This window comes from Rhinolophus sinicus, chromosome 1 (assembly GCF_057876585.1).
Source record: "Rhinolophus sinicus isolate RSI-liver-muscle chromosome 1, RSI-T2T, whole genome shotgun sequence".
In the NCBI taxonomy this organism is placed as follows: domain Eukaryota; kingdom Metazoa; phylum Chordata; class Mammalia; order Chiroptera; family Rhinolophidae; genus Rhinolophus; species Rhinolophus sinicus.
Window position 1 is genome coordinate 180,781,634 of NC_142501.1, and position 21,301 is coordinate 180,802,934.

A 21,301-nucleotide genomic window follows, 5' to 3' on the forward strand; every position below is an offset into this window, starting at 1 on the left:
ATGTTAATGATACTGATAAGATAAATGCATCGGATGGAATACTGTAAAGCAATGAAAATGAATGAAGTACTATTACAAGCAAAACCACAAATAAATTTCACTAGTGTAACATTGAACAAAAGAAGGCAAATACAAAAGATTACATACTGTATGAAAAACTATTGTACAATGTTAGAACTCATAGTAGCAGTTTCCTCTGAGAGGGAAGGGGTTAAGCAAATCACCAGGAAGGGGTACGAAGGAAGCTTCTGGTGATACTCTGTTTCATGGTGTTGGTAGATGGTGGTTCCATGGAGAAGTTTACTTACTAAAAACTACAGCTATATAATGATGAACTGTTCACTTTCCTGTATGCATGTGCTGCCTTAATAAAAATGTTTATCTAGAGAAAATGTAATCGTCTTTCCTCGTCTCTGTCTCCCACCCTCCCACCTCTTTCCAGGGCTCTCTTCCTGACTGCCTCATTTCTGCTAATCATACCATATTATTTTTCTGTAACCCAGGCTCATGCATTCATTTTTGGTCTTTCAACCCCACCAGAGCAACTCTTGCCAAGACTAACCAATACTAACTAGAACTTTTATCAAACTTGTCCTCTTTTCTTTCCTACCATCAAAAAGACCTTCTGTTTTCTGTCATAGTCGGCATTTTATAAATCAAATTGAAAACCAAGAAGTTTTTGGCATCTTAACCCGATAACTCACAAAAGGTTTCTGTCCACTATGAGTAGAACTCTGAGTGGATTTTTAAAAGTTTTCTGGCACACAATATGTGGGATAGGAATTAGTCAAGATTTCTCTGCAATTTCTAGGGAGATTGAGAGGACTTCTCTTGGATGTCTTATCTTTGAACACTTTTCATTCTTTTCTTTTGTACTTCAAGACATTCATTTATTCACCAGGAATTAAACTGGGGGAGGAGGAGCTACATACAGAGGAGGAAAAAATGCTAAAAGTCTACCAAGTCAAATATAATAATATTATAATTATGTTTGCATGGGGTGGAAGGCACATATCAATGTATTAACATGATAAACTCCACGAAAATATTAAGCATTTAAATGTTTATCAGACCATTAACTAAAATGTTACCTTTGCATTTGGATATTATAGCAGTCCCTGACTGACCCTTAAGCAACTGTCTTTCAAATAGACTAAATAGTATAGATTTGGGTACCTTTCAAAGCACTTTTATATACATTATTTTATTTGATTCTCCCAGCTGGCCCAGAAGTTGGTAGTACCCACATTCTTTCTTTATGAAATGTCTGTGTCATTGGTGATGCTACCCGCCTCTCTGTGTGAGATCAGGGATGTCCTAGCTGGCCAAATGTTTGGTTAATTTAAGGAGTTACAATAGATAATCCTAAATCCCTGCACACTTTCAACTCCAATCAACTAAAATGCCTTTGCCAAATTTACATATCTGGGACAGTTTTATCTGGAAAAGCAAAAGTAGTTCTTAATGAAGGATTTCCCTTTCTGGCAAGTTGCTCTAGCTTTGTCAGACCTCTCCCTTCTAGTTCTGATTTCATTTAGATTCATGTACTATCTCTAGTAGTGTGACTTTATTCACTGGTGCTCTATCTCCTCTCTCAAATTATGATTTTTACATTTGTATTACTAACTTTGGCATCTTTCTAATTAATCTGTACAAAATTTCTATATCCAGATTAAAAAATTAACAGCACTAACTACAACCCTTAATTCGATTTTAAGATTTTATGCACCCCAATTATTTCAATAATATGACAATCAAATATCTTTCATACATAATTAAGGTATCATTATGTTAATGTCCTTTCAAATGAACTGAATGTGTCAGAGTGTGACAGCTACAACTGGACTTAATAAGTTCATGGTTGAACAACTCTGAGAGAGAATCTGTGGGGCAAAAACTGATATCATTCAAATAGTAAATTAAATTGAACTTTAAAGTTTCATTCCATAAAGTTAGAGTAAATGTTTCAAGTTCTCTTAGTCTATCTGACAGAAGGTCAATGGCAGGCTTGCAAGCATTTACATTCAGGAGGTTGTCTTTATTATCAGATGGCCCTCAAGTTTTAAATAGCAAACTTAGGAAACGTACTCAAAATTTTTTATAAAGGTAAATAACAGAGATAAGAAAGCATGGAATTCTATGTTTTATCCTCTCATTATGTTACTCTATTCCAGTGAAAAAATACAAATAGACTCAAAAGCCTTTATGGCTTAATCCTAGAAGCCCTCTTCTAAGTGATAATCTGTAAATAATTAAGCATATAGATTTAGAAGCTATTCACAGAGGAATGAAAGTTGAAATGACAGGATCTGATAAGAGTACTGTGATTAAAAACTAAGGAAAGAGAAGAACAGAAATTGATGAATGGAAAAAAGAGGGAAATACATATTCATCATATACATACAATGTGTCAGACACATTGTTACATAGTGGATACATAATAAATTATTTTAATTTTCACAAAAATTCATTAATTTAAGGATTTTTGTTTATCATTTAACAGGTGAGCAAACAAAGGCTCAGAGATGTTCATTAATTTTCCCCAAATCACATAACTAACATTTGCTGAAATGTGAACTCCAAAGCCCTTGCTTCCTCCTCCACACCCATTGGCCCTGCAAGAAAAGGAAATTCAGAGAAAGCACCAGGAAAGCTAAAATGGCAGGGAAGGATAGTACCATGTCACTGAAAACAACTAATGAGCAATTCTAGGAGGTAGGGAATGGCTTCTGGTGAAAAATTTGCCTTCATAGTCTTATAATTTAGCCAATAATTAATAAAGTATGTGCTACACTATAGGAATGCCTCAGAAAGAAAGATGATGAGTGTTAAGAATACAGCATGCTGCCTAGAAAAATCACTTTTAACATTCCAAAGAGAAATTTCAGAGAATAGGTAGTTTTTTTTTCTTTTAATTACACACAATTAAATATCTGAGGAAATGACGATGAAGAGGCGGGAGCACATAAAGCCTAGTCAGCAAGTGGAAATAATAGGCAGTGTATTACAGGGTAATGGTAACCACATGGACCTTGGAACCAGAATGTCTGGGTTTAAATCCTAACTCGGTAGCTGTGTGACCTTGGCTAAGTTACTTAACTTCTCTATACACACTTTCCACATCTTTAAGATAGAGATAATAATTGTACTTCCTCCTAAGCTTGTTACTATAAGGAATAAGTGAATTAATATATGTAAAGCCCTTACAACAATGTCTGAAATGTCTGACACATTGTCTTATTTCAGGATTAGCTAGTCTTTGGAAAAGTTGGATAGTGGACAGTGTAGGGATAGAAGGCTTGAGAAATCTTGGGGCGTATCAGAGTCAGGAAAAAAGAATACTTTAAGGTAGAAAAGACTTGAGCATGTTTGCAGACATAGGGAGGAGAGAGTCAGGAAAGGTAAATGAAATCAGGAAGAGGCCATGGGAAAGATGGGCACATTTGGAGGAACTGGCCTTGAAAAAGAGGAAGGATACAAGTTCTGACACAAATGGGAGGGTGGAGACCAGATGAGGACGGGTGTGTTTTTCAGGAAGTAACAGATTAGGTGAGATAGCAAAGTTCCAATTCCAAATAATGAGCTCAGTCTCTTCATGGAAGGAGGAAAAGGGAGGCATGAGAATTGTGTGGAGTAACGAAAAATGTTTAGAAAAGTTATTCTTGAACATATGAAAAGGTGGACACTAATAATGAACAAAAGTGCAGCTAATATCAGTGAAGTGTGGGCTAATTCAAGGGGACTCAGGTTCTAGTTTTCATGACTTTCGTAACACAGACTAGAGCCAGATAAAGGGGCCTATAGGGAGCAAGGAAGCAAGCATAGAGATGGAGCTGGTGAGAGGAAATTGCACTAACAACCAAGCCAAACTCAGAATTCCTACTCTTGAATCTCTAGGGACATCATCTGCCTCTACTTAAAAGAGTTTTTCTGTAAGCAGCAGTCAATCAAGACCACCTCATATAAAATTTTGTTACTTCTATAGTTTTCAATTTTAACGAATTGTCAATATAACCACATTATAGGAAAGTAACTGATGTCTGTTTTTAAATCTTATGATGTTTAAAATCTATATGATTTAAAACAGTAAAAAGGTGTTTGGTAAAATATGGCAGAGTGGAACAAATTTTCTCTATTGCCTCCTGAAAGCCATAAAGTCACAAGGACAGAAAAAAAAAGGAAGACGCAATGACAGCATTGAGATTTATTTTGGAAGATGAAAAGAGGGGAATGAATTCTAACTGACTTCAAGGATAAAAGTCAAGAAGCAAAGTTATGCCAGGCCCAGAACCTCAGAAATGTTTAGGGATTGAAGGCACAAGTACCTTTGAAAGTAGCAGGTAAAGAGGGGAACTGAAAATAAGAGAATCGGTTGTAAGTTTATTTAGGAAACAATTTGAACCCCAGATCCTTTCTCTCAAGTCAACGCAGCAAGGCGACTACCCCAAATGAAGACTAGAGGTTTACGATTTGGGGAAATTGAACCAGAGAAACCCTCAATTCAAGAACAGCAAGCAAACTGAAGGCTGGAGTGAAGTTCAGCGCTGAAGCAAGGGGTGTTAAGTCAGGTATGCACAGTGCTCCAGTTCTTCTCTCCTTGCACCGACCTGCCCAAACGGCAGCCAGGAATATATACCACCCTTCCCACCTGCAGGCAAGAAAAAAGGAAAACCAACCACTCAAGAGAAAAGACCGGTAGACAAGCCCCACACATATAGACAGGGCTTCTGACTGGGTTTTGTATCTCATACTTTAAAAAAAAAAAGGACTCTCCACTTTTCAGTATATTTTGTAGTATTCCAGTTATGTTATGAAAGGGCAAAAAGTTTGTCTGCTCTGTCCCATTACTGCATTCCTAGTTCTTAGTGCTAAGTACCTATTAGTACTCAGTAAATATTTGATGAATCAATCACGTGTATTTAAAATCTGTTGGACTCTCATGGAGACCCAAGCACATAAAAAATGTCATCTATATATTTATAGACTAAGTACATATAGATGTACTTATGGACAAAGTACATCTCCCTAATATCACCACACTTTGCAGCTAAATTCCACTTCATTGCACCTCAATTTTAGTCATAAAATTCACAATAGTCAACTTCTAAAAATGGCTGATATTAATTTTTCTTCTATTAGGAAAAATAAGTGGTTTATATCACTTCATATTTATTAGTATCTATTCTTTATTGAAAGTACTACAGGCCTCATTTAGAAAATGAGACATCACAGCGTCCAGCAGAAATGAGCTAGGTGGGCCCTCTAGTGGCCTTGAAGAGCTAACACTCCCCAAAGAATCTAACATTACAAGGGAATCAACACCTAATTCAGTCCTATAGCTGTACATTCAGAGAAAGGACCCACCTGGCTGCGTAGATATTGAAATGACTTCTCCGCAAGGCTATACAGTAAGTAGTCAGAGAGAGAAAAGAACAAAGCAGAAAGTGTCACAAGGTGAGATGTGAAACATTACCTAGTGGCAATAATGGAAAAAATGGAGAAATGGAATATTGTGCTCCCTTCTCCCCTTCTAACTGCTTTGTTATTATTCCCCGATTACCTTTACCTTTTCCTGAAAATGTGTATGCTCCTGCATGCGCACATGTGTACACACACATACCCACAGTCACACTCACTCACGCACACTCACACACACTCACACACACAGTCACACACTCACACACTCATACACATTCACACACACATTCATACTCACACACCCACACTCACACACACACACACTCACACACACTCACACTCACACTCATACACACTCACACACACACTCACACTCACACACACTCACACTCACAAACACACACTCACACACACACACTCACACTCACACACATCTCACATCCCATGGACTGCGGCACCTAACATTCACTGGGTCTGGAGCAAGAGCATTAAGGAAGTCTCACATTATTTGTCTAAATATTTAAAAGTCAAAATCAAGCTAACAAACTGTTACATAAAATATCTTCTATCCTCCTGCTGTGATAACTATGCTTCCATGGCAACAAAATTTTAAAAAATTTGTGTAAAGCTATAATTTTTAGATGACTGGATATAGGCAAAATACCAAAGACAACTAAATTTAAATATCATTGCATATCTGAATATTCTGTGATAGACCAGAATTGTTTGGATGAATATTAATAGAGACATCCCTAAGTCATTCATTTTAATTATTCTATAACAACTCTTTTGTTCCCCCTACATTCTAACAAAATCAAGAATCATGCTGTTATCATCTAGATTGTCAGTCAATTTGTGTGCTATTGATAGTAATGTCAAATTAGACTATGTTCCTTAACACACTGTTAGATAACTTCTTACTATTTTCAATTTTGAGCAACTTCACATGTTGAAGCAGTAACAACAGGAATTATCAATGAAAATCTTAAGACAATACTTGGACTCAGAAATGAACCATGAATTTTACATGTTATGTTCAATCATTGTGATGGGGTCACCTAGATTAAATTATTTGTATCATATAAATATTTAAAAATGTTTTAATTATATTATGTACATCACTATCACTTATATTACAATACCCACTGTCTCTAAAGCAATATCTAGACCCTGATGATATTTCTTAAGTTCTACTTCTTTGAATTTTTTAATGCAATATAAAGAGAAAAATGAAAATAATAGTATTTTGCTCAATTTGTTTAAATCTCTCTTCACTCGAAAATACACCTTCAACCAAAATGGAGAGAACATAGTCCCTATAAGAAGACAGTGTCAGGACTATTTACAGGGCTCATCTCAAGGCCTGATACGTGGCTGTCATCCTGACATCCACCTTCTCTGTCTTCAGTTGGGCTTCTTATTCCCAGAAGTATACTTCCAGAATCCAAGCTTCCGTCCACCCTCTCACAGATTGGCAGTTTAACCTATGTATACAATTCCACAGTTGTTCCTATTCAGGATATTGAAGAAATTGTGCCCCTGGTCTCCAGCATTGATATCCTGAAGTCAATATTATTGAGCTTCCAGTTCCCTTGTAGGTGACCCATTTGGTTATTCTCAAAGCTTTTAGAATATTTCCCCCCAGATATTAGCACGGCTGGCTCTTCTTTCTCGTTATCCAGTTCTCTGTGGACCTCTTAAGGGTCCTTTCTTGTTCAGTCAATCAAAGAGGCGCATACATGTCGCTTCCATGTTACCAAGTTTTATTTTCATCAAAGTATTTATTGCTACCTGATATTTTCTTGTTTTACTCTTTTCTATATTGTCTATTTCTGCTGACTATAAGCTCCAGAAGAATTTGTTTGCTTCTGAATCCCAGTGCCTAGGACAGTGAGAAGGCATCAATAAATGTTTACTGAATAAATAAATGAAAGCCTGTGTACTAGCACTACCACCAGAAGTAGAGTAAGAACGGCCCTTCGATTGATATTTCTAAGTGATGTAAGACAGGATCATGTCTAGGAACCCGACTTTGTCATTGGGCTTGTATTTACTACAAACATGTCCTCTGGTCAGAGTGACTCATAAACCAGGAGCCCGAAAACTTTAAAACTAAAGTCAAATTTTTGAGCAACTCAATTTATTTGTCCTAAGAAATCAATGCCCTTGGGCCAAATTATCTTCTTCCCCATACAAAAATTAATATTTAAGTGAAGGGTTAATGTCATCATCTTGATTCTAGTAGAGCAGTGACATGAAGAATGCAATCCAGCAACGTAGACAAGACCACAGCCTTCAGCATCAGACGATCTCGGACCTAATCCAAGATTCGCCATTTAGGAGCTGTGTGTCCTTGTGTTTGTTACTTAACCTCTCTAAACCACAGTCTCCTAATTATAACAGTACTTGTCTCCCAGGCTATTATGAGGATCAAATGAGATCATTCATCTAAAGTTTAGGTGTAGTACTTGAGCATTTAATAAATTTAATTGTAATTATTATAAGACATTAGCTATTTGAACATTTCCATATTCTTGGAAAAATTTTGGCTGATGGCATCATTCATTACATTGCATGAAATAATTTTCTCTCTCACCTTGGTACTGACACAAAACTGTCTCTCCAAATGTACTTGAGATTTTCCTTAATCAGTTGGAGAGAAGTATATGACCAATCACGTTGTCTTCCCAGAAGGAAACCCAGGTCGTTTTCCATAATAACCTCTTCCAGATACCTTTTTTATGTCTTTCTTAGTTGGCTTCCTTTTGACTTTATTTTGAATTGCCCTCTCTTATACTGTGTTTAACTTTGTAGCTTGTGGGTCTGTCATTTACAAGCTGAGTGACCCTGGAAAGGTTATTTAACATCTAGAGTTCCACTTTCTTAATCTGTCAAATGAGAATTGCTGTGGACACCAAGGACACTATCATCCCAGCATCCCCTTTTAATAATCATTCCTCCATTGCATCCATATTCCCTTGTGGCTGTGCAAGGGGTCCAACCCCCTAAGTACTCAGAATAGCCTAGGAGTGGATATCTAATTCAAGATGAGCCAAGGAGAGCCTTGTCAGCAATTTTGGATTTAAGACTGAATCAGACCATTTTCCTTTTGTAGCTGAAATTATGAGACACAAATCTCAGGAACTGCTAGGACCTATGTTTCCTATTAATGAAGGAGCTGGTCCATAGTGAAAGAAAAGAACTCCAAGATGCATGGAGAAAAAGAGGGAGTCCTAATGGTTGTAACGGTTCCTAAATTCTTCCTCATCCGGTAGTTTGGCTGTTCCATGACACAGCCCACTACCTTTCCAATAAATTCTCCTCTTTGCATATATAACTTGCATTTAATTTCCATCACTTGAAATTGAAATAATTCTAATACAAAGAAAATAAGCCCTGCTTTCAATAGTTGTTATAAAAAGTAAATGAGATAAAATATTTAAGTGCCTAGCATGTAACCTGGCATATAATCTTTTTTCAAGAAATTATACTCATTAACATTATTTAGAAGACAGGAATACAAATTCTATATCAATTAATTAATGAACCCAATTTTAATAGCTTAGAACTCTTTTTCCTTACAGTTTCAAAATCACTCACGGGAATTATTTGGTGCAATAATTGCAAAATAAGAGAAATGCTCTGATTAATTTTGCTACATATTATTATATAAATCTCAATGACTCTTACATAATATAGTTAAATAATCTTAGAGAACAGTGAAGCATCAGACAGAGTAACCCACAATTTCTTTCTTAACTCACTTGTTTAGAGTAAACATATGGTGGGAAAGTAGAAAAAGAATGTAGACTTACATTTTACTTAGCCCACACATACAGGAATAAATCTGATCCATTTACATGTGCAAAATACTGACTTGGCTGTATAAAACAGCAGTCTTCACATAGTATAAAGGATGCATTTAGTAAAAAGAAAATGTAATTACTGTACCTGTAGAGATACCACACTGACATTGTCAAAATGGATGTGTCCATTAGGCTCTGTGACAGCTGGATTTGCATAGCAGGTCACACCATTGATGGCAGGTAACGTTTTAGGTTGATGCGTTTTTTCTTGAGGACCAAAATCATCATTTCTAAAGTGGGTATGATCATTCTACATGGAACAATAAGAAAAGGAAAAAGGTTTTAAGAAGGTAAAAAGATGGCTCATACAGAGCAGAAAATACAGTTTAGTGCTTTTTATTTATAACAGAAAAAATTTATGTCTATGCTATGTGTACTCTGATCTTTTTAGATGTATAAAATTTCTCTCCCTTTAAATGTATCCTCATTTATTAAATTCTGTTGTTTCTGTTTTTTCATGTTAGGATACATTCTTACATTCTTATTTTTTCATGTTAGGATACATTCTTATTTTGTCGACTATGAATGGAATACAAGTTATATGCATCTGTTATACAATGTGAAATTGTTAGTACTGCCTCCAAATTTTACAATATAAATTAAATGCTTCTCTGATACTGATCAACATATTAACTCTTTTCTTTCTCCTCATATTCACCAATCTAATAAATGGACAGTTCATGTAATTCTAAGAATAAAATTCCTGCCATTATTTGCCTATAAAAGTAGCTTTAGCAGGTAAAGTATCAAATGTTTTAAATAAAGTGCATTTACCTGACCATACGTCTTTAACAACATTTTAAGCACTCTTTCAAAAAAGAAAAGGATGTAAAATCCACCAAACACAGCAACTGCCTTCTCAACATAGTTGTCAATTTTGGGATTGAATCCAAAGGCCTGGGGAGAAAAAAAGGCAATTCAGGTAAAACCAAGTAGTTTAACTTGATTTCTAGAAAATAATACAAAAATTTCGCAGTACTTAATTTTTACCAAAGTTCTAAGTCCATCTTCACATCCAGGTAATGTTGGGAACTTACCTGCCAACAGCACAAAACAAATACTCTGAAATTCAAGTAAGCAAACTGCAAGGGATGGCTTAGAAATCTCATAACCAGAAAAAGCTCTACTAAACAAAACCCTGAGTATCTCACCGTTTCCTGACTATCAGAGCTGCAGACCTGCAGCGATATTTGCCTTGAAAGAGGAAACTTTTAGTAGTGAAGAAGTACTGAATCCCATATTTGGAAGATAATATTAAATCTAAGTAATGAAGATGAATGAGACATTATTTACTTTCTCTAAACGTAACATATCCAGAGTCAAATTTTTAAAGCAAATATGGCAGGCCACCTGAATTATTGTTTTCCCAATATTGTTTTCCCTCGTGAACCTACATGATCCTGATAAGTCCTAAAGTGATTAAATAAATCAAGGACTAGGCCCAAGAATAAAGAAGGAAAGGTTTAAGATACCAGGCTAACACACACACACACATACACACACACACACACACAGTGAGAATGAAAATTTACTGATAAAAGGACATAGGGCAAGCAAGACCTGGAGTTTGAAATTATAAAGAGTCAAGATATTTTTAACAGACGAGAAACACAAAATTAAAATAAATAAAATAGGAAGGGAAAGTAATATATGAAAAGCCATAGGTTTACACCATTCCAGACAGTGAATCTTCTCTCTGAATAGCAATCTGAAGTAGAGGACACATAGGTTCTTATTCTACGTCTGCCTCTGGGGCGATCTCTTGGCCACATCTTCATCTAAGTGACCTTTCTGTACCTATTTCTATAGTGCAAAAATGCCACAAAAAATACCTACTTATATACCTAACACAGAGGTTATGAAAATAAAACAAAGTAACAAAAGGGAAAGAATTTTGCTCTCCCAAAAGAATTCACTGTCTATAGAAATTGAATGTTTTATTACAAAGACAGATTCTTTGGGGCTGATATAATTCTCTGATCACATCCATAATTCCTTAATTATCACAAAAAGGCAAAAGAACTTCCATAAATGCTGCTGAAGAAGCTTCTTACTTTCTTTATAGACATTTCTTATGTATTAGCACATTTTCGATAAAATAGAAAACCTAAAAATCATAAATGTGGAAGCTTCTGTCCACATAAAATTCAGTTTTTTTAATTTAATTTGACCCACAAAGGCGAAGGGACTAAGAAGTACAAATTGGCAGTTACAAGGTAATCACAAGGATGTACACTACAGCTTAGGAATATAGTCAATAATATTGTAATAACTATATATGGTGTCAGATGGGTGCAGGAATTATTGGGGGGATCATTTCAGAAGTTCCATGGGTGTCTAACCACTATGCTGTACACCTGAAGCTAATATAATATTGAATGTCACCTGTACCTGAAAAATAAAAATTAAAAAATGTAATAAATAAATTTAATTTGACCTACAAATCAGATGAATTAATATATACACATATAATAGTATACTAAATATATTACATGTATAATATTACACATAATATTTTTTAATCAGAAAATCTGTATTGTTATCCTAGTTTTGTTACTAGCTGATCATGTGGTATAATCAAGTCATTTAATGCCCCTGGATTTTATTTTTTTTTCATCTTTACCGTTGAGAGTTTGAAGTAGATATTCTCTTAGGTCCTTCCTAGATATAATAATCATAACAACAATAATAATAATTCAATGACTAAGAAGTTACATCCCCAATTTCATATACAGCTGTGAAAACTAAAAGAAGCTTTAGTTATAATTTTCTAAACATTATAAGACCACAGTGAGACCCCAAACTACTATTTTCTCTTTCCTCAGGGCTTGCCTCTCCATGTTTGTGTGTGCGTGGGGTGGAAGATACAGTCTGTGTGTATACAAATTTCTCTAGTTACCCTTGTGGCTCCCTCCTATTACTGTCTCTTCTCTTTCCCCTCTGTTTTCCTCTCACTTACTCTCCTCTTTCTCTCTGCCTTATATGGCCACAATATAGATTTGAAATAAAACATATATATTATTTGTTGATTAACTGAATAGTACAGTGTAGTCAATGACAGCTCAATAATCCATTTTGTCAAAAGAAAAACATAAGCTGCTCTTTATTTACTGGCCCTCAATTGATGTTTTCCCACAGTCAAAAAAAACCGAAAAGGTCTGTCAACCACGCTCTCATTTATCTTCTAGTCTTCTACAGCTGTAGTAAACACATGAGGGAATTTTGTGGTGTATTATCAGTAAATTTGACATTGCATGCCCTTTAGAAATAAATAAATAAATAAGAAAAGTGTGCAGAAAGATTAAATTTGCAAATGCAAGACAGAATAAAGTTTTAAGGCCCTCGGAGGTATCCCAAGCTGTCTGAGCACGTCCTGGTGGCTGGCCTCCTAGAATATTAATTTTATCTCTGACACTGACAGTCCCTGAAGCTTGAGACAAGCTTTTTCATTTGCTGTGATTCAGCTCTCTTTAATCCAAAACACTATAACCCAGGCCATAAAATTCTGTGACAATTATGGAGGCTTAAAATGTACAAAGTGTTAAAACATTTAAAAGAAATAATCATTCACAGAAACAAATAGCCAACATCCTTACCTCTGGAATAAGTTGGAAAATTGCATTTGAAAATAGAGTCCCAATAGCCAGCCCGACGAAATAGGTCAAAATCTTGGGGAAATAAGATTTCTTTATCAACGGAGTCAAAACCAACCCGAGGAGAGATGCCAGATTGATAATTGTCACTGACAGGAATCCATATCCCCAAACTGTGAATCAGAGGGAAAGAGGCAAAATTAATCAGAGCAGGGGCACCAAATGAAGTCTTACTCAACATCAAACTGGAAACAAATTTCTTCTTTAAAAGCTTGAAACAGATATCTTCTTTAAAACAGCAAAATCATCTCAATGAAAATTATATGGCAAACTGAGGACATAGATACAGCATAATAAATATTAATAGAAACACAGCCTATGTTTTCATCAGTCATCATTACAGGGTCAAAGAACTGTATAGCTTGCAGGGAATTTGGAGAACGTCGAGAATAGTGACAATCTCAGGCCCATAGGCTCCCAGCTACTACGTTTTATCGACTGGTTCCAGGCCTAGTTAAAACCCAGCCTTTCAGAGGAACATTAAGGCAGCATGAGATGCAGGGACAAGGTATGGGACATGGGTGGAGATGGGTTAGCTTCCAGGTGACCATAGCTGCTGACACCGAGCTCGTCATAATCACTTGTATGCAGGCACCTGTGGAGAGCACCTTCTTGGGGAAAGCAGCACCTCAGACCTCCAGCTGGGACCTCCAGGGACCTGGACTCACCCCAGTGTAGGGAGCACTCAGGAAGGGCTCATATGGGGGCAGGAGAGAGCAGCTGCAAAGTGCAACTCACCTTGCCAGGCCCAGATTAAGGCAAAAATATCCTATACAGTAGAGATGCTGGTGACAGAAGGAGGTGATGCGTCTTTCACCTCTCTATCCCCAGGGCTTGGCACCCAACAGGTGCTTAATAAATGTTGCTTAGAATGAAATGAACGCATGTCATCCAAAGCTCTACAGCTAATGGCATTTGAGACCCATCGCCTTTGGGCCTCTATTTCCCCCAGGTATCCGACAGGAGTTGGTTTAGAGACGCAATGGGAATGCAAGTCTGACGTTTTGTGTGAGCCCACGACAGTCGTGGATGGCAGTGCAGGCTGACGTATAAATGGGCTCTAAACTGTGGCTTTGCCTGTGGCCCCACACACCATGCACAAAGGACAAAGTGAAAGATCAGAAAGCTGCCTCTTCTGATATTGCCACTTCTTTAAAATGCCCCAAAAACATTTTTAAATGTTGGGCCACTTTTCTCATGCACACTGTCAGTGGAGTACTGGAGTCACACCTGGTGTTTAGTGAGTATCCACCACGTGCCAAGCAGCTAACACATATAAATTCATTTGATCCTCACAAAACCCTATGAGATCGGTACTACTGTCACCACCTGCATACAGGTGAGGAAACCAAAGCATATGGACTTCAAAAGAGTTGTCCAACTCATGCCAATATAAAGAAAGTCATGCAGATTTTGAACTAGACAGGCTGTCTCCAAGGCCCACACTTTTTAGCAATACGCTTCATTACTCCTGTAGAGGTAATTTAATTTTTAAAAAGCCCAAAGTGCTCAACGACACTAAACACTTTATATTGTGCTTCATGAATACAAGATTGTTCACCATTCTTCTAGTTCAAGCGATTCTATCTACAAATAAACAGTCTTAGCAAATGTTTATGGAGCCCAAGGTGCAAACCAAAGCCTGATTCCTGCCAACAAGCAGCTTGGATCTTTTGCTTGGGAAGTTGGGAAATGTGGGGGCACGCCCGTACACAAAGCAATAGGGGTAGCCTGTGCTGAGTACCAGGTGAAAAAGAACATAATAAGTGTCACTATGTTACTGCAAGAACCATCACAGCACTGATCAAGACTGTCTTCTCCAGACACTTTCCTGTCAGTTCCAGACTCCTGACCGTGCCCTACAAAGTCATCTCATTGGACTGACGAAGGTCCACCCCTGCCCCTTTACTACCTATCAGCTACAACAACACTATCTGCTCCCCACAGACTTCCCACAGAGAAAGTTCTCAGTCCCACATCGCCCTCCATGATACATCTATATGTTAAGTTTCCCTTAACACAGATAGCCTTCCATCCCATCACTAGCCCACATGCATTCATTCATTTAACAAATATTTATAATCTCCTTGAGTAGACAGGACACATACATGTTGAAACTAAAACAAAAATACAAAAAGTTTTTGAGCACCAAATAGAGGCAAAGCCACATACACCTATTAAACTCATCACTTTTCCCTGTGAATTCCTGTTCCACTACCCTTGCTCGCTCTCTCCATCAATTTTATGTTCAAGTTCAAGTTCTCATTCTTCAATTGTCAATTCCATAGACGACTGGTGACCACACTGTCAGTTCTGCCTGAGCTCACTCTCACTCCAGCTTCTCCATCCGTATTGCCTATCCTTGATTTCAGGCTTTCCCCACCTCTCCCTTATCTGATGCATTATGACACTTTTCTTTGGGCCTTCTTCCCCCTGCTTGACGTGGCCACCAGACTTATTATTCTAAAACACAATTCTGATCATCTCCTGCCCCTACTTGAAACTGCCCTTCATGAACTGACTCCCACACAACCTCACCAGTGTTAGTCTCCCTTCTCAACATGGCCTTTATGCAGACACAATGTTTTCCAAATACAGAATTACCGTTACTTGCGGTTCTTTATCTGGAAGCATCTTTGTATCGTCACTGTCTAAGAAACTCCCACATGGCTCTCCAGGCCAACTCAAAGACCTCCTCGATGCAGCTTTCCTAGTTCCTCTGGGCAGCAGTCACTTGCTCATCAAGTTTCCCACAGCTTTTTGATTGAAGGTAACTGGGCCACTTACCATTTCTTATGCGCTACAGTAATGTTACCAATTATATATTTGTCTACATCCTATACATTATGAGATTTTCAAGAAGGGCTATGTTTTATTTATCCTTGGTGCCTAGAATGTTGCTTGGCAAACAGCAAACATTCCTTGGTGAATGAATTAATGGAGGCTCTATTTTAAGATGCAGCCCAGAACTCTGCCCAGAAAAATACCAATTCATTTACATACCCAATCTTTCTAACCTTCCTTACTATTGTGCACATTTATCAGGACCAATTGGGAATTTTGGGAGCGTGAATCATTGCTCTTCTAGGCACACTGCATAGTTTGCCCTTCTTGTATTGTTAGGACATTATTCAGGGGGGAAATTACTTTCATCCAGTCAACTGATGCACCAAAGAGTGAATTAGTATAAAATATTCCTTGGACCTTTCCACATACGTATCAGACTCCTTCTAATGATTTCTTCCAGACTTTCTCTCTGCTTCTCAGTGAACTCTGAAAGATTTTAATAAATTTCCAAGGAATATTAGTAACAATAGCTAACATTTATCGAATGCTCACTACGGGTTAAGATTCTTCTAAAAACTTCATCTATTTTAAGTCATTTAATTCTCCTGTTTCATAATTTTTTACAAGGATAAAATAAAACCAGTTAAAGCAGTCCCCAGAATATAGTTAAGTGTTCCACAAATGTTATCACTATTTTCAAATAAAAAAAATAGTAAGTAGACCATAATATAAATTTTGGCTCATTATTCTACAGTGGAAAAAAAAACAAACTAGGAGTTAGGAGCCCTGGGCTCTCATCCCACGTCAGGTATTGTACCAAGAGAAAGCCATTTAACAGCTCTGGAGCTTAAGACTCATGTCATCAATTGTATTACGGAGTTGGACAGTGTGATCTCCAGGGATGCTACAAGTGAAATTCTATTATTCTCATCTATTATTTGAATTAAACAACATCCTGTGACCTCATCAATAAAAATGAGACAATTTTGAACCATTAAATTATTGGTAAATCTTAGTTAATTTATCTCCTAGAGAATTTAATTTACCATCCATTTATTGCACTCATCAATATGGGTTTATAAAGACCTGAAAGACAATTTCAAAGTCACAAAACATGAGGCCCCTAAGAAATCAGACTGATATCTGCCCACTGAAACATCAGTGCAAATGTGTTCATAAACTCCTTGTAACATGTCTCTTGGATTACTTTTATTTTGATTTTTCATTCCCTTGAATGAACTCAGAATTGACTCTATATTAGGTGAACAGTTATATCAAAAATACAGTGCATTTCATTATTTTAAAAATATATTTCTCAGTGGGAAAAGAACCAGTTTACACAGCCGGCATGGGATGGAGTGAATGTTTGAACACATGTATAAGAAGAGCAAATACTGCTTCCTATTCCGTGCCAGGCAACGTTCTAGGTACTTACATATGTTTAGTCATTTAATGACCCCAACAATTCTATGAGGAAGGCACTATTCTTATCTCTATTTTATACATGACACAAATGAGGTACAGAGACATGAAATAATTTCTCAACTTCACACAGCTGCACTAAAATAAAATAATTAAGATATTAAACACCAAATAAAGGCAATATATTATCAAATTAAACATCCTAGATTGGTAATAATAAGTACTGTACTAGTTTCCCTAATTCTCTAGAAACATTTCTATATCTCCTCCCACCCACCCCACGCAGTCTAGCCCCATTTCAATTCCTAAGATAATGTGCAGCCTAAGAGGTATTTCTCTCTTTTAGGGGTCCTCTATCTAAATATTTGGTGCTTCTCTGGTCTTGTAAGTCATAACTGTTGATTTTTCCATTTTAGGACTTTGCAGTGTTGACTCTAGAATTAATTCTCTCACTTCCTGTTTTCACTTTCCTGTTCCTATCTCCTGGTTCCTGAGAAAGAGTAAACCTGAGAATTGAGGTTTAAGCACTTTTGAATATCAGTAATTAACCTGCACAGAGTAGAACATTTGCTTTTTCTGAATCCTCATCTCCAGTACTCAGAATTACGCACATGTTAGATATTATTTTATTTAACAGACATATATATAGTACCTAACTATATGTTAGGTGACATTTTAAATTCTTCACCAATATTAAGTCACTTAATCCTTATAACAACCCTTGGAGAAGGTTCCTATTTTAGATAAGAAAACTGAGGCAGAAAGACATAAATAAAGTCACGTGCCAACATAGCTGGAAAATTACAGAGTTGAAACTTGAGCCCAGGTGGGCTGACCTTAGAATCTATACTTTTACTATGTTCTACTATTAGTAAATGTCAGTATATAAAGCATCTACTGACTTTACTTTTGAATGTAAAGTGCAAACTATATTAAAGTTCAACAGACTTGTAGAAATATAAATATATTTCAATTTAGTACATATTCTGGAAAAAAAATTTTGCTTGGACAATTAACTCTAAAATTATTGTTATTCACAAAATTGACAATTATACTGATAAAGTACATTTGGTGATTTCTATTCTTTGTATATGTAAATGTAGAATATAAAAGAGAACATGGGTTCTAAAGGCGAGACAACCTGGGTTTGAACCTGGCTTTGCCACGGACAAGCTGTGTACTCTTGAGCAAATTAACTTTAAACTCTCTGTACCTCGGTTTCCTTAGTTGTAAAATGAGAGTAGTAGTTCCTACATTATTGTATGAAGACAAATTAGTTAACAGGCACAAAGTACTGGGAACAGCACCTGCAACATAGTAAGGGCTACGTGCTACATAAGAGTTGGCTATTATCATTATTTTTGTCACTGTTACTGTTATTTCTGTTATTCACATATAGAGAGATTGAAGTATTAATATATACCTAAAGGAATCCAAAAGTAAGGAAAATAGGTACTTCCTTTGTTGACGCTTCCCTTTCTTCTCTATCTTTATTTTTTTTATAGCATCTATTTTGCTCATGTTAAGTGTGCTCACTCAGACCAGTGGCTTCAAATGCCGTCTCTAAGATGACACAGCTCCAGCCTCCACCTATTCTCTGAGCTCCAAACGTGCGCATGCCACTGACAACCGCACATCTCTCCTTGTTAGTCTATATCAACGTCTCAAACTGACCATGCCAAAACTCGTACTCGTAACCCTCACCACTCGCTTCCTTCACAACCAACGGCTCCTCCCCAGTCTTCTCCATCCCAGGAAATGGCCCAACCTTCTATCCAGTTTCAATGGATCAAACCTTGATTCATCTTTCTCTCCCCCACATCCAGGCCAGAGGCAAACCATTTTAGCACAGTCTCCATGATCCATCCTGAATCTGATCACTTCTCCTCACTCCTGCTTCTCCCGCCTTAGCCCAAGTCCCAGCATCCTGAGCCCTGACCCCGGGCAACAGCCTCCTGTCCAATCTCCTTGCTTCTACTGTTACCCCATTACAATCTACCCTTCCAACTGCAGGTAGAATCAGCTTTTACAAATCCAAATAAAATCATGTCACTCACCCGCTTAGAACCTGCAATGCCTTCCTACCACATTCAGAATAAAGTCCAATCAATTTACTGCGCCTTATGGGTCTCTGGATCCCTTGGTACCCAGCCTCCTTCTGTTTTCCGTCCTGCTTACCATGCTCCACACACGCAGGCTTTCTTGCCCTTCCTTACACATGCCAAACACATTTCCAAGCTTATGCTGACAATTCCCTCAACCTAGAATGTTCTTCCCTCAGAGAAGATCTTGTCATGGCCCTCTCCACCCACCCCCCTCAGTCAGGACTCTATTCAAATATAATCTCATCAGAATGGTCTCCTTGACCCATCTAAAAATCACACTCACCCACCATCTCCTGCTACCCATTACCTACTTTATTTTCTTCATAGCATTTATCACTCTGAAATTAAATTTATTTACTTATTTGTATAAATGTTTATTATTTCTTCTCTCCATTACATCATAAGCCATAAGAGGGCAGGGAATTTTTCTTCTTGCTCATGACTAAATCCTCAATACCCAGAACAGTGCTTGGCATGTCATTCAATAAACATTTATCGAATGAATAAATGAACAAAACAATGAGAATTAAAATACCCATGTGGGGCAGGGTAACAATTTGAGAATACCAAGAAATTGTAAGTAGCTAACAAACAGATTCCCTGAACAATTGGTTCACCTCATTTGTGAAAGAACTCATCTTTATGTTTAAGGGTGTGAATTGTACAGTAAGCATGCACTTGTTTTCTTATATTTCAAAATTTCTTTGCAGCAGCTTATTCCTTTAAAATGCAGTATCTATGGCAATATCATTATAGGTACTTAAAATAGTTGCCAGCATTTTCTTTCATTATGAAAATTACAGCAGTAATAACTCAGTCCCTTAAGATGTAATCTAAAGCCACGCTAGTTCTCTTATTCCTTTACTGACAATTATAGATAACCTGACAGGTTTTTAAATAATATTATAAACTCAAGGTAATGGAAATTAACTGATCAATGTTGAGCCAAATAGTTAATATGTAATCCAATATGCACAGCAGAAAACAGATTGTTTAAAATCTAGAATTGAGTTTCATGAAGTTTTTAATGGCACGACATATAATTTTGACTCCACAAATAGAAAAGCATAGCTTGTGAAGCTTAAATGAGTGCTAATTATTCTTATTCTAAATACTTCCAGAACGTAAGTACTTTACCAGGAGGTTCTATACAGAGTAATAAAAACAGTAAAGCAGAAAAAGAAGCACGTTAACTTCATTTCAGGTTAGCCCATAGAGTTTTCAAACAAACGGGACAAGAAGCTTCCAACATACCTTCAGAAAGACTGGGTTTTGTGTTGTGTTTGGGCCACTCGTCACAAGGGTGAAAGTTCAGTTGCTGTAGGACTGCTGGACAGATGACAGAGAAGTTCAAGCTGGTTATCTGAGTAGCATTTGAAAAGCCATGAAGGGAAAAGATCTCTTCAGCTGACAAACACTGAAATAACAGAAACAAAGTAAACATATATGTGTTAATATAGTAAAAGCACCCAAACAAAGATACTGTAGAGACACAGAATATTTCCTGTGTTTGGAATACACCACAGAATATACACTACAGAAATCTATAGACCCCAAAAATTGGAAAACAGCCCACACCTAGAAACCAGAATAATAGCAAAAAAGAAAAAACAGGAAGGAAGGAAGGAAGGAAGGAAGGAAGGAAGGAAGGAAGGAAGGAAGGAAGGAAGGAAGGAAGGAAGGAAGGAAGGAAAGAAAGAGAAAGAAAGAAAGAAAAACCCTTCTTGATGAACTGTCTGTAGCAGCCAAAAGGGTAAGAACTGGTTTGCAGGTTTCCAAGGACTTGAACACAAAGGGCTTTAAGACAATCCAGGACTCTCAATCTTCCCTCTCTGTTTTTGTTTAGTTTGAGTGTGTATTTAGTGTGGGTTATCACAGCAGCTCTCTGTAACATTTCTTGTGGACGAACACCAGGCACCCTCACAGTTTCACCGTTCACCCATCCTCCTAGACAGCAACAATAACCCCAATACAAAAGCTGTTTTAAAATACATCTAGCACTAACGGTTGTTTGCTAAAACATGTATTGTTCTCAGTGATGGTTCGTAGC

General features: G+C 37.0%; 1 protein-coding gene across 1 annotated transcript in view; it reads right to left on the bottom strand.

Annotated features, from left to right (window-relative positions):
- Positions 1-21,301, bottom strand: part of SLC39A8 (solute carrier family 39 member 8) — a 68,623-nt gene that overhangs the window by 26,971 nt on the left and 20,351 nt on the right. Inside the window, exons 3-6 of the mRNA XM_019738930.3 lie at positions 20,506-20,668; positions 12,881-13,050; positions 10,059-10,181; positions 9,370-9,534 (exon numbers count right to left, since the gene is read on the bottom strand). Of these exons, the coding sequence (XP_019594489.3) occupies positions 9,370-9,534; positions 10,059-10,181; positions 12,881-13,050; positions 20,506-20,668 (621 nt within the window). The remainder of the gene's footprint in view (positions 1-9,369; positions 9,535-10,058; positions 10,182-12,880; positions 13,051-20,505; positions 20,669-21,301) is intronic.